The sequence below is a fragment of the Siphateles boraxobius genome, unplaced genomic scaffold (genome assembly GCF_051911475.1).
Source record: "Siphateles boraxobius isolate OS27281-9 unplaced genomic scaffold, OSU_SipBor_1 1, whole genome shotgun sequence".
Taxonomy (NCBI): Eukaryota; Metazoa; Chordata; class Actinopteri; order Cypriniformes; family Leuciscidae; genus Siphateles; species Siphateles boraxobius.
In genome coordinates, this window is record NW_027508699.1 from 29,840,407 (window position 1) to 29,851,909 (window position 11,503).

At 36.0% G+C, this 11,503-nt stretch overlaps 2 protein-coding genes across 2 annotated transcripts in view; one reads left to right on the plus strand and one right to left on the minus strand.

Moving 5' to 3' along the window:
• The window catches only part of tep1 (telomerase-associated protein 1), a 30,259-nt gene extending 19,707 nt beyond the window's left edge, over window positions 1–10,552 (plus strand). The window contains exons 31-57 of the mRNA XM_077232500.1: window positions 364–452; window positions 554–668; window positions 764–808; window positions 931–1,138; window positions 1,389–1,509; window positions 1,614–1,738; window positions 1,833–1,932; window positions 2,023–2,178; window positions 2,260–2,472; window positions 2,576–2,632; window positions 3,247–3,391; window positions 3,602–3,832; window positions 4,142–4,299; window positions 4,387–4,494; window positions 4,588–4,692; window positions 4,780–4,909; window positions 5,015–5,100; window positions 5,634–5,769; window positions 5,979–6,109; window positions 6,225–6,346; window positions 7,073–7,210; window positions 7,357–7,456; window positions 7,545–7,815; window positions 8,388–8,470; window positions 8,568–8,672; window positions 8,807–8,921; window positions 9,296–10,552. Of these exons, the coding sequence (XP_077088615.1) occupies window positions 364–452; window positions 554–668; window positions 764–808; window positions 931–1,138; window positions 1,389–1,509; window positions 1,614–1,738; window positions 1,833–1,932; window positions 2,023–2,178; window positions 2,260–2,472; window positions 2,576–2,632; window positions 3,247–3,391; window positions 3,602–3,832; window positions 4,142–4,299; window positions 4,387–4,494; window positions 4,588–4,692; window positions 4,780–4,909; window positions 5,015–5,100; window positions 5,634–5,769; window positions 5,979–6,109; window positions 6,225–6,346; window positions 7,073–7,210; window positions 7,357–7,456; window positions 7,545–7,815; window positions 8,388–8,470; window positions 8,568–8,672; window positions 8,807–8,921; window positions 9,296–9,324 (3,422 nt within the window). The 3' untranslated portion in view covers window positions 9,325–10,552. The remainder of the gene's footprint in view (window positions 1–363; window positions 453–553; window positions 669–763; window positions 809–930; window positions 1,139–1,388; window positions 1,510–1,613; window positions 1,739–1,832; window positions 1,933–2,022; window positions 2,179–2,259; window positions 2,473–2,575; window positions 2,633–3,246; window positions 3,392–3,601; window positions 3,833–4,141; window positions 4,300–4,386; window positions 4,495–4,587; window positions 4,693–4,779; window positions 4,910–5,014; window positions 5,101–5,633; window positions 5,770–5,978; window positions 6,110–6,224; window positions 6,347–7,072; window positions 7,211–7,356; window positions 7,457–7,544; window positions 7,816–8,387; window positions 8,471–8,567; window positions 8,673–8,806; window positions 8,922–9,295) is intronic.
• LOC143740586 (cerebellin-2) lies at window positions 9,127–11,256 on the minus strand. Its single transcript, XM_077232557.1, is given in 5 exon segments — window positions 9,127–9,399; window positions 9,402–9,461; window positions 9,554–9,691; window positions 10,655–10,738; window positions 11,011–11,256. Coding segments are annotated over 5 exon segments (666 nt in total). The 5' UTR covers window positions 11,180–11,256; the 3' UTR covers window positions 9,127–9,184.
• Between the last annotated feature and the right edge of the window lie 247 nt (window positions 11,257–11,503).

Below are 11,503 nucleotides of genomic sequence, written 5' to 3' on the forward strand. Positions count from 1 at the left end.
TGTAGCTGGGCACTATTTGAGAGAATTTGTTGCAAGTTAATAATAAAATTAAAAGAAATATCTGACCATTGTATTATATTCCAAAGAGCTCTGTTATCAGCCCCACAGTGGAAAATGGATCCATATAACGGAATGAAACGGTTAAGCAATGAGAACAGATTAGTAGCAGCCATTTTAAAATGTATTAAAATAGAATACATTTATTTTAAACTGAAATAATATTTCACAATATTATTGTTTTACTGTATTTTTGATCAAATAAATGCAGTCTTTGTGACCGTAAGAGACTTATTTCAGAAACAGACTTTTGAACAGTAGTGTATGTGTTTTTATATATTTATTTCTAAATAACTTTTTTTTCAGCTCACCTTTGGGTGCGGTCAAATCCTCAGGGGAAGGACACATTTCTTCACTCTGATGCTGATATTCTGTCTCTTCTCCCTGCCCACCTGGTCAGTGTCCCCTTACTCTCTTCTTCAACCTTTCAGCTTCAGTGACCAATGTAAGGTTACTAAACTCATAAGAGATGTCTATTCTCTTTCTCTCTGATCAGATGGGTGGTAATCAATGGGAACCTTTGCGTTTTCTGCTATCGAGTTACTACTTCCTCTATGCTAATGTGCGGGATGGACTGCTGCACCAACTTCTGGAGACCTACATTTTGTTCGGTAACGCTCCTGATGTTTTTCAGTACTGCATTTTTCTTTTTTTCTGTTTAGTTCACAGGTTCTCATATTGATTGTTTTTAATTTTATCCATTTAGCCCAAAAATATGGGACCGATCATCTGCAATCCAAAAAATCAGCAGGTATTTTACTTTTATATTTTTGTATGTTTATGAAAACCCAACAACACTGGCATTTAAACAAGATCTCAAAATGAATTCATCTTAATATGTACCAAATCTACAAATTATAGTTTTTTTTTCAGATAACCTGAAGGATTTTAAAGACTGTCTCAGTTTTTTGAAGCGTCACCGCCTCCTCCTCTCTCAATGGCCTGCGCTCTTTGTGCAAACAGCTCTTAATGAACCATGTGACAGCTCTGCACACTTGTGGGCTGAAAGCATAACAAGAAATGGAGGGGTGCATGCTGTAAAATGGCTAAACTTCACAGATGCAGCACAAAAAGAAGTCAGGTACTAATATTGTGTCTGATTAATATCATTTTATTCTCAGATTCAGAAGTTCAGATTAATTCTGGCTGACCCACAGTTATAAATTTATTTAAAAAATCATAAAATCCTTTTTTTTTTTTTTAGGTTTAGAATTTAGATTTAGAATTAGATTTCAATTAATAATGTGGTTTCAGACTTCATGGACACCACTATGTGCAAAGGTTGTTTATCTAGAATTTTTCTATATATGTTAATTCTTTCTTCTGCTCAGTGAGCTGGTTTCCACCTTCCACTCTGTGCCAAGTTGTGTGGTGGTGAGTCCTGATCGAAAACTTGTAGCAGTGGGAACCGTTGAGGGAACACTTCACTTTCTGCATACAGAGACTGGACAGGTAACAGTTCAAAACGTATATAAACGTACATCTACTATGATTTTCAACATTTTTAGGATAATTCAATCACAATTGGCTTTTTTTACATTATTTTTTTCAAACAGGAAGTGAAGTCATTGATGGGCAGTGGTGATGGCATCTCTGGATGCATTTTCCTTGGGGAGGAGCTTTTGGCAACAACCTCATTTGATGGGCAGGTGGAGGTGTGGGATGTTGCGATGGGTTGCAGGTAATTTGTTTTTATGGCTCAAATGTACAATTTACATAGAACATTTTCCACAGGTTTGTCATCTTTGGTTCATTTTTTTTGCTGTCACTTTAAGAACTGTCCACATGAATGCCCACTCCAACAAGATCACAGGATGTGACGTCAGTCCAGACAGAAAACTCTTTGCTACCGTTTCATTAGACTTAAACTTGAAGGTAAAACCAAGGAAAATTTTTTTTTTTTAAATCTGAACTAGGTGTGGTGTACTATTCTGAAATATTCATCATTTATTTGGCTGTACTCAGGTGTGGTCAACGCAGAAGAGCACTGAGGTGGCCTCTCTCATGAATCCCTCCCCCTTGAACTGTGTGAACTTTGACCTTGAGGGCCAGCTTTTGGCAGTGGGCTGCTGGGATGGAGCTGTTCGTTTGTGGAACTGGCTTGAACAGAAAAACGTTACGGTGAGGAACGACTCCAAAAATATGTTGCTATGCCTGATATACTAAAACTTAAGTTCTCTCCCAATGCTTTATCTTTTTCAGACTCTGTTAGGTCATCATAGTTCAGTGCGGAGTCTGTCCTTCTCTCCCTGCTCCTCCATATTGTGCTCAGGCTGTCTGTCAGGAGAAGTGCGGCTCTGGTCAGTGGCAGCAGCTGCTTGTGTGGGCAGTTATCATGCTCACCGCGGCTCCACGGAGTCACTGAACTTCCTGCAGGGAGGAAACCTTTTGCTGAGCGCTGGACATGACAGTGTGGTGAGGACTATGGTCTTACATTCTTAATTTTCAATTATTAGATTTTTTTGCACTCTAACAGGCATCCTAAAACACTCGTATTGAGATCTTTTTTGTTGTCCAGGTTAATGTGTGGTCCGGTGGTCTTGGGCGATCTGTTGCTGTACTGGGAGAGAAAAAGGTACTTTCATGTTTTTAAATTAGAATTGCTACTTATAAGTAGTATAAGCAGTATAAATCGTATAATAGGTATTAAATTCAGCAATGAATTCAGCCTGAACTGCTTGAAGTACAGACTCCAAAAAGACTTTTTCTGCCCCAAGATTTGTATACAAACATGTATACCTGAATGTTTAAATTATGTTTAGCCCTGTTAATTTAACTTTTTTAATTTTGTGTGAATTTAATATTATAATTTAGGGGCCTATGAAAATTATTCAAAGATTAAATCACACTATTTTTTATTATTTTTTTGTGTGTGCAAATAGTGATAAATGTAATCAACTTAATCATGTCATGTCATTGGATTACATTTTCTACTCATAATATGCATCTCACGTCAAATAAACCAACTATAGCACTCTTTACACTGCAAAGGCTGTCACATTACAATGATTTTCATGCACAGCGAAGCAGCTCTTATGTGTTTTATATATGCTGAACCAGAGCTTAAGCTTTCCTGAAACATCAACACTATTCATTTGCCGCATTGGAAGCATGGATATTTCCTTCAGGAAATTAAAAATGTTTTTTTGAGTGCCTATAAGGATGATATCAATTAATCATCGTTTGCAGGTAACAGTATTGCAGCAACAGCAACAAAAGCGCACCAGACGTGGAAATGAAGATGAAACTAATGCTCTGTGTGTGGCTGTGGCCAGTGGGTACGCTTCTGTGGGTTACCATGGAGATGGTATCAAAATGTTCAATTTGAAGTCAGGTACATAAACATTTGCATCCAGCATTTACAAACATACTCATCCAGAAATACTTGGAGCTCATATTTTCAAACTGCTTCTCAATCTCGCTTGTTCTCAAAAGACATAACATGAACGAAATAAAGTGCAAAAAACAATCCACACTTAATAATAATGGAGAGGACTGTGAGTAACCAGAAGTAGAACCCATCCCAAAATGTTTTGTGCTGTAGGAGAGAAGGTCTGGGCCAGTGAGGAGCTGCAGGTGTCCATGCTCTGCCTCATTTGGATGGAAGGAGGAGGAACAGAGCTGCTACTGTCTGGGAGCATGGACCATCGTCTCAGAGTCTGGAAAAGGCAAGGAGAAAATTCGGAAAGCCTTTTGTCAGTAGGATCTTTTGGCGTGCAAAAGGGAGCTATTCTCGCTCTGGCTCAAATCTCCACTTGTGTGGCATCTGCATCTGGTCAGTAACTCAGTATACACAAAACATTTTGTCGATTGATTTTGGTCCGTACTGGATATTTCATTTTTGCATGCTCGTTTCAACCTATTTTTACATTTAGATTATCTTTTTTAACACTCAATTAAAGTTATGCTTTAAAAGCCCTAATAATTTAATAACACTAAAATGTAGTCTTTAGTAAATCTCAGAGTGGATATCCATTTTCATACTGTACATTATAGGTTGACATTTTTAGGCAACTGAGTAGTTTTTAGAAATTTAATTAAAAATGTAATTGTTATTTTATTGAAAAATGTAATTTTGTTTTAGATGACTTCACTATTGCTCTGTGGTTGAAGAGTGAATTGACTTCTAAGCCCTGGATCGACCCTAAGGTGATGTGTATTCTGAGAGGTCACAATGGAGGGGTCACATGCCTTGCTTTCAGTCCTAATGAGAAAGAGTTGTTGTCAGGAGGGAAAGATCAGGTACTTGGTCCACTCCACATCTATCATGGAAGAAATGGAAGAAAATACACTATCTCACAAGATTTTTATCATAATCTCTTCCAATAGGCTTTGATGATATGGAATGTAAACTCCTCCCCTCCAGTTCTTTCCCAGACTTTTTCCCATTGCCATGGAGACTGGATTACGGGATGTGCCTGGACATCAACTGCAGTGGTAAGAAAGCCATTTGAAAAGGGCAGTTAGTTCATTTCAGTAACATCTGACTGTGTGTCTGTAACCAAATGCAAAACTTCTCTTACACCTCAGCTTAGCTGCTCCAGTGACTGTAAGTTGCGAATGTGGGATATCAAGACAGGAAGTTTGCTGAGAGAGATCCTGTCTAGTACATCTTTGAGCACATTGTGCTGTTGGGTAAGGCAGTTGCACCTTAAAGCAAGGTCACAAAAATACACAATGAGTGGAACCTGTTGATATTTATGTAATTTTTAATGACTTTAGGAGGATCATGTAATGGCAGGCTCTACAGATGGACTGCTGATGGTTTGGAAGTGGGAATCAGATATACAAGTAACCAGGATCCAGGCCCACAAGTCCCGTCTCAATCACTGCACTGTTGTCTCTCAGCCAGGTACTGTGACTAATACACAAATTTACACACAAACAGCAGCTTGATATCTAAACAGTTTATCTTGCTTAAACAAACCTTCTTAGCAAAACCATTTGTTGCATACAGATCTGGGAGAGAATTTAAAACCAGGAGACTTATTGGTAGCTTCAGCTTCAGAAGATGGAACTGTTAAACTCTGGCATCCACTGCAGGTAACCTACTCTCACTTCTGTATTTTTTTTTTCATTAATCATTTATTTATATTTTATTTAAATAAAATTAGTTGCAAATCAAATATTTTAAATAATTCCCAGAGATTAATTCTAAGAATGCATAATATATCACTACTGTATTGTTGATCAGTTGATACTATATATTTAATTATAAAATAATTTCCCCTATATTTACGTAAATTTAGATCTTTGCAGCTATAAAAAGCGCTCAATTTTAATATTTAAAAATCACTAATAGTTTAATAAAAAAATTAAATGTAATCTTTAGCCAATCTTTAAATAAATAGTCATTTTCATAATGTATAATGGTGTAGTGCCTAAATTAACTTCTAGGATTTAAAACAACTGGTTTTAGTTTAGTGTTTTATTTTTACTTTGTTTTGATAAAAAGGTATACAATTTTAATATCGGTCATTTGTTGTTATTGGCCATAAAATGAAAATAACTCTCATCTTGTGCATCATCTCTCATCAGTGCATTGCTAATTTATTCAGAAAATAAAATTTTCATAGGTATATCATCATAATACTCTGCATGGTCACAGTGCAGAAATCCAAGCTCTAGTGTGCAAAGAGGCCGGACTGCCGGAGTTTCTCACTGTCTCTGTGGATCGTTCCCTCAGGTCATGGAGTGTCACCACAGCAATGGGTACGGCAAAATGGTCATTCCCAATTAACTCAACTAAACTGTCACACAAATCCTCAGAACATTTTGTTAGAGAACAAAAGCAGAATCTAAACTGATGTGAAAAGCGGTGACAACATTGGAATTTCTTATTAAACTACAGCTGTACATCCAAATCAAATTATATATTGGCATTAATAACATAACTTTTTTTTATATAAAATCATCCACAGAAGCTCCTCCTTGCCAGAAAGGCGGTGTCAGAGCTGTGTGCTTCCTTGATACCGATGAACTCATGGTCTGTGGTTATGACACAGGCAGATTGGAGATATGGCATCAGAATTCAATGGTTTACTGGAAGAAGGTAATCATTGGTTGGGAACTGAGTTTATTATTTGTTGATCAATTAGTAAAAATAACTTTTACCTTCTTTCGGTTGGAAATTTCTGAATGAACGGCTCTGTGTATCTTTCACTTAGGTCAGTGATGGCGGCTTATGTGCAGTCACCGGTATGCCAGAGGATCAGCTAGCTGTGAGTTGCAGCGACTGCTCTGTATTTGTCTGGAAACTGGAGAGAGACACCAAGAAGTGCATTGTGAGGTATCAACTTTCGTATTTCAATTTCAGTTTTGCAAACTTGTTGCCTTTCAGAGAAATGTACCATTCTGAACCATTCTGATGTCAATCACGTGATTCAAGCAAAGCCAGTTTTTACAAGGGGGTGGTGAGAAGAGGGTAAAAAATTTGACAAAAGATTTGTCAACATAAGACCACTGAAGATTTTTTGCATTGTTTATTATTACAGGCATAATAATATTTGTTATTTTATTATAATATTGTGTATGTACAAAACTTTAAAATGGTTGATTTTAGTGTTTTGTTTGTAATTTATTTAAAAATAAAAATTGTATAGATTTTATTTTCTGCGATTTATCGGTTATTATATCAGCCAGTGTCATTTTATGTTCAATAAACATAAAACACACTGTGGCTAAAGAAAACCAAGCTCTTATAAAGGATGATATAATGATTGCTTCACCCCTGAGTGGTTGTCTGTAGCTAATTTAATGTTTGTCAGTTTCACACAATTTTATGTGTGGATTTTATTTTGTAAATAGGAAAGCACAAAAAAAAAAGCCTGCACACTCTAACAATGAAGAAAAGAAAAAAAAACACAATTGCAAGATTAATGAAAAAAGCGGCAAACATTTCGGTCACGTGACCTTTCTCAATGCCTATTAAACAATTCTTAGTGCAGGAGCCATCTTGTTATAAGGAATCACATGATAACATGGATCACATGGCCAACATTTTATTTTCTTCCAGACTCGATAAGATGTCTTCATACAAAGTGGAGACTCCTGTGAGCTCTTTGTTCTACTGTGGCAGTCTGTTTGGCGTATGTGTGAATGGAACAGTCGTCGATGTGATCTCTACTAGCTCGTCGACCAAACAAAATTATGCGTAAATAAACACTACATAATTTTTACACATAGAAAAGATGTCCTGCACTCTTCTGTTAAGCCTTTTTCGGTGCAAGGTGGCACATGCACAGAGAATGATAACATTACTTCATTGGATAATAAAAAAGTGTGTGTGTTTTGTTGTAGCTGGACAGACGACATACGTCCTATCGGCGTGATGCCAAATGATAACAAGTCCTTTTGGCTGCTGGGACAGAAAAAGAGTGTACTGTACATTGGATTGCTTGTAAGTTCATCATCTATCATTATCATGTGACACTGTCATTGTAAAAACTGTCTGAAAACTAAATGATCTGAAACGGTCTGTCTTTCAGTTGTCTGTATATTCAAGTCACCCTTACAACTTAAGCTTTTGTTACGATGCGGTGGGTAAGAGGCCTGAGGAATTGGAGGAGGAGGAGCAGATGTGGAAGAATACGGAGAAGCAGCAGCAGGAGCAGCAGCAGCAGGAGCAGCAGCAGGAGGAGCAGCAGGAGGAGCAGCAGCAGGAGAAACCCAGCAAGGAACAGATTGAACAGCTGCGAATTGCAAACCGGAAGGCGAAGCAGATTAGCTCCTGGATCACAGCTGCAGCAATGCAAAATGGTACACTTGTTCTTACACTTTAATGTATAGCACAAATGAATCAATTTGTCAAAGTCAGTAAAATGTGAAAAGAGCTATCTGTTCAAGTCCATTTCTCTCTTTTATTGTGACAATAAATTACTATTAACCATATTCACAACAGTTTTTGAGGCTGTTTACACTGGACACATCAAAGTAAACACAACATGGTACATTCGTCTTTTCAAGCGGGTGCATGATGTTGTATTGAAGTGTCCATTGTGCTCTGTCTCTGACTGCTTCAGTAGCCATGCCCCAAACTCTCGCTATAGGCTGAGCTTGACAGATCTGAGCAGACCGCGCTCATCTTTTTGATAGGGCCTAGGAGGCTCAAATGTTTACAATTTTGGGGAAAATAAACCCATGAATGCCATACAAATAGTAGTTAATGAACAATAAACTGGGTTAAGAGAATGTATTTTAACAACAACAAAAAAAATCTTATATACCCATTGACCTTTTTAGTGGTCATTATTTGAACTGTTCATGACTGATAAATTATTTGATGATTGATTTGGTTGTTTTCAAATCATTTTTTAATTTATTTTTTACAGACTTTGTTGTGTGTGGTGATTATAAAGGGAACATATGGTTCAACCAGCCTCCTAATATGTCCTCCTGGACTGAAAGAAAACCGGCAAGTATCCTTTAGCTTTCCTGATAGATATAATGATCATAAGTCATGAAGGCATGGGTTGCTGACTAATTGGCTGTTTGTTGACTGGTCTCTATAGGCACACACTGACAAAGTGAGTGTACTGCGGCTTACAGAGAGCCTCATCATCTCAGCATCTTATGACAGATCCGTCAAACTATGGGACAGACATACTAAGAAACAGGTATTTTTATTATTTCTTTAATTTTTTTCTTGTATTGAAGGAGTGGATTTGCAATCACTTCCACTCCTCCACTATATCTACCAGTGTATATTCCATTTCATTTCTGTTTCCCACTCATTTTCTGCCTTTCACAGGTTGGCATGTTTGTGTGTGGAGGCCCTGTCAAGGTGCTGGAGGTGAACCCCCGTGACCCCAAGGAATTAGTTTGCGGTGATACGCAGGGTCAGCTGTACTTCCTGTCCTGGAAAGGTTGATATCCTCATAGTCTGTACATTCGTAATCTTTAATCGGTTGTAATGTTGCATTCTGCTCATTTTCATTTACTTCACATGCATGGAGCATTTTGCACTAATGATACTATTGCCTTAAACTAATCCATTATATAGCTTTAATTATATGAAAATAACAACCACTTGATTTAATATTTAGTTATATTCAGTAAATTTATACAAATTGATTGTACATCCTTTATGTAGGAAAAGCTTTTTTGGGTGAATAAACTGTCTGCAAGATCACATGGGGAAAAGCTGATGTCCACTGAATGTGCTGTGATGGTGTTCTCCATTGTCAAGAATCCATTGGCCAGAATAGAGATTTACTTTTACTTTATCCCCTTCTTCTAGCAGCAGAGAGACTCCATTTGAAGAACTGATAAAACCACCTGCTTGGTGTCCATGTGTAGAAATGATATGCTGGTCATTTTTAAACAGGCCTGCGGTAACGCCTTTCCGAGCGCCTTTGAGAAAACCCTGAATACATACACTCCCCTCACAGGTGCTGTGAAGATTCCTTTAAAGAACAAATGTTAATTAGATACATTCAAATGAGAGCATTATAAAAAAAATTACAGAGGGATATCAACTCTATATGAATTTATTAACCTGTATTTGCATCATAGGCATTTCCAGTGTTGAGGAAGATGTGTTTGTAAATCAGGGTGTGTAAATCATCATGAAAGGGTCCAACGTTTTGTGGTCCAAAAGAGGTCAACAGAGAGGCTGAGAAAGCCACTTAAGGAGCTAAAAACATAGACTTATACATTAGATTACAAATTATTTCATTATATTTACACTATAGGGTTTAGAGTTTTTTTTTCTGCTCACCAAGGCTGTATTTATTTGATCAAAAATACAGTAAAAACAGTAATATTGTAAAATATTTTTACAATTTAAAATAGTTTTAAAATGTAATATATTCCTGTGATGGCAAACCTTTTTTGGTGGTTTTGGATAAGTAAAATATGAAATAATAATAATACTTTTATTCAGCAAGGATGCATTAAATTGATCAAAAGAGATTTTATACAGTCTTTTTTCAATACAAAATTTATATTGTTAACAATGATTTCTATTTCAAATAAAGGTGTTCTTTTTACCCTTCTATTCATCAAAGAATCCAGACACAAATGCATCACGTTTTCCACAAAAATATTAAGCATGCAAAAATGTTTTTTTTATCATTAATAAAAATAAGAACCATAATTAATATTTGAGCACCAATACTAGTTGATGATAATTGAGCACAAAATCAGCATATTAGAATTATTTCTGAAGGATCATGTGACATTAAAGACTGGAGTAATGATGCTGAAAATTCAGCTTTGATATCAAAGAAATATATTACATTTTAAATTCTATTTAAACTTTTGACCGGTACTGTATATACATAGAAAAAGTTATATCAGCTTCTTTTTCCTGGGGCTGTTTATAGCCTTTTGAAAGTGTCTTGATTTACAAACCTTGATTCTGATTTATTTGTTCATCCATTTTGATCGTTGTGTCATACAAAATCTTCAGTTCTTTTGCTTGTTCTAAAATAATAAGCATTCAAACAGATGTTCAGTGCATACATGGACTGTAAATAAAAGCTGAAGAAATGTATAGATTCTTGTTTCATGTATGTCCGCAGCCCTGCAAATATTTGCTAAAACATTTGAGTCTTGTATATTTAATAAACACAATTGTAATTTAGAGTTATATTACCTTCATTTTGTTTTATTAGATCATCCATTTTGGTCTTTACGTCATTTGTAGTTTCACGGAATGTGTCCAGTTCCTTACCTTGAGCTAAAATAATAATCATTGATCAATAAACATTAATTTATTTACATAAAAATTTCTGATCAATTGAAGCCTTGAACTTTTTGATAGGCTGTTTTAGCCCAAATATGTGAGATTTGTCAATGATGAAACTATCTTTTATTACCTTTATTTTGTTTAATAATTTATATAAACCCACCTAGTTCACCTTTTAATTAGAAGAGTTTTTGATGGGAACTAGTTTTATATTTTATTAAAGTTGTCAATGTTCTTCACATTTGTAAGCAGTGTCACATTACCTGTGTTTTCTGTTCTTAGTCGCTCCATTTCCTTCTCCATAGATTCCAGCCTTGTTTCCATGATCTTCATCTTTCCCAGTTCTTCAAGGATATTTATTTTTGGTAAAAATATATCATCTGCTGGTATAGCCCAGACATTAAGCATTAAAACTGTTGTAAAAAGCAACATTATTTATTGTTCTGTCTGTTACTAGTGATGTTCTAACTGAATAACATTCACTTGTCTTAAAGACCACAACTTGCGTAATTGTTTAAACAGACCAAGGGACTTTGAACTGCATTTTGAAGCAATAATTGGTGTATGCCATGGAATTTCCAGAGTGACAAACACACTGTGATAATAATGCTGGATTATATTTCCCCATATCAATACAAAATTGCAACTTAAAAGCTTGTAAAGGTGGTAGTAAGTAACCACTGTACATTGTTCTGTTTGATCATGTTTTTAACCTTTCATGCATGAATTATACTAACCAGAGTCAGATTTTTTTTT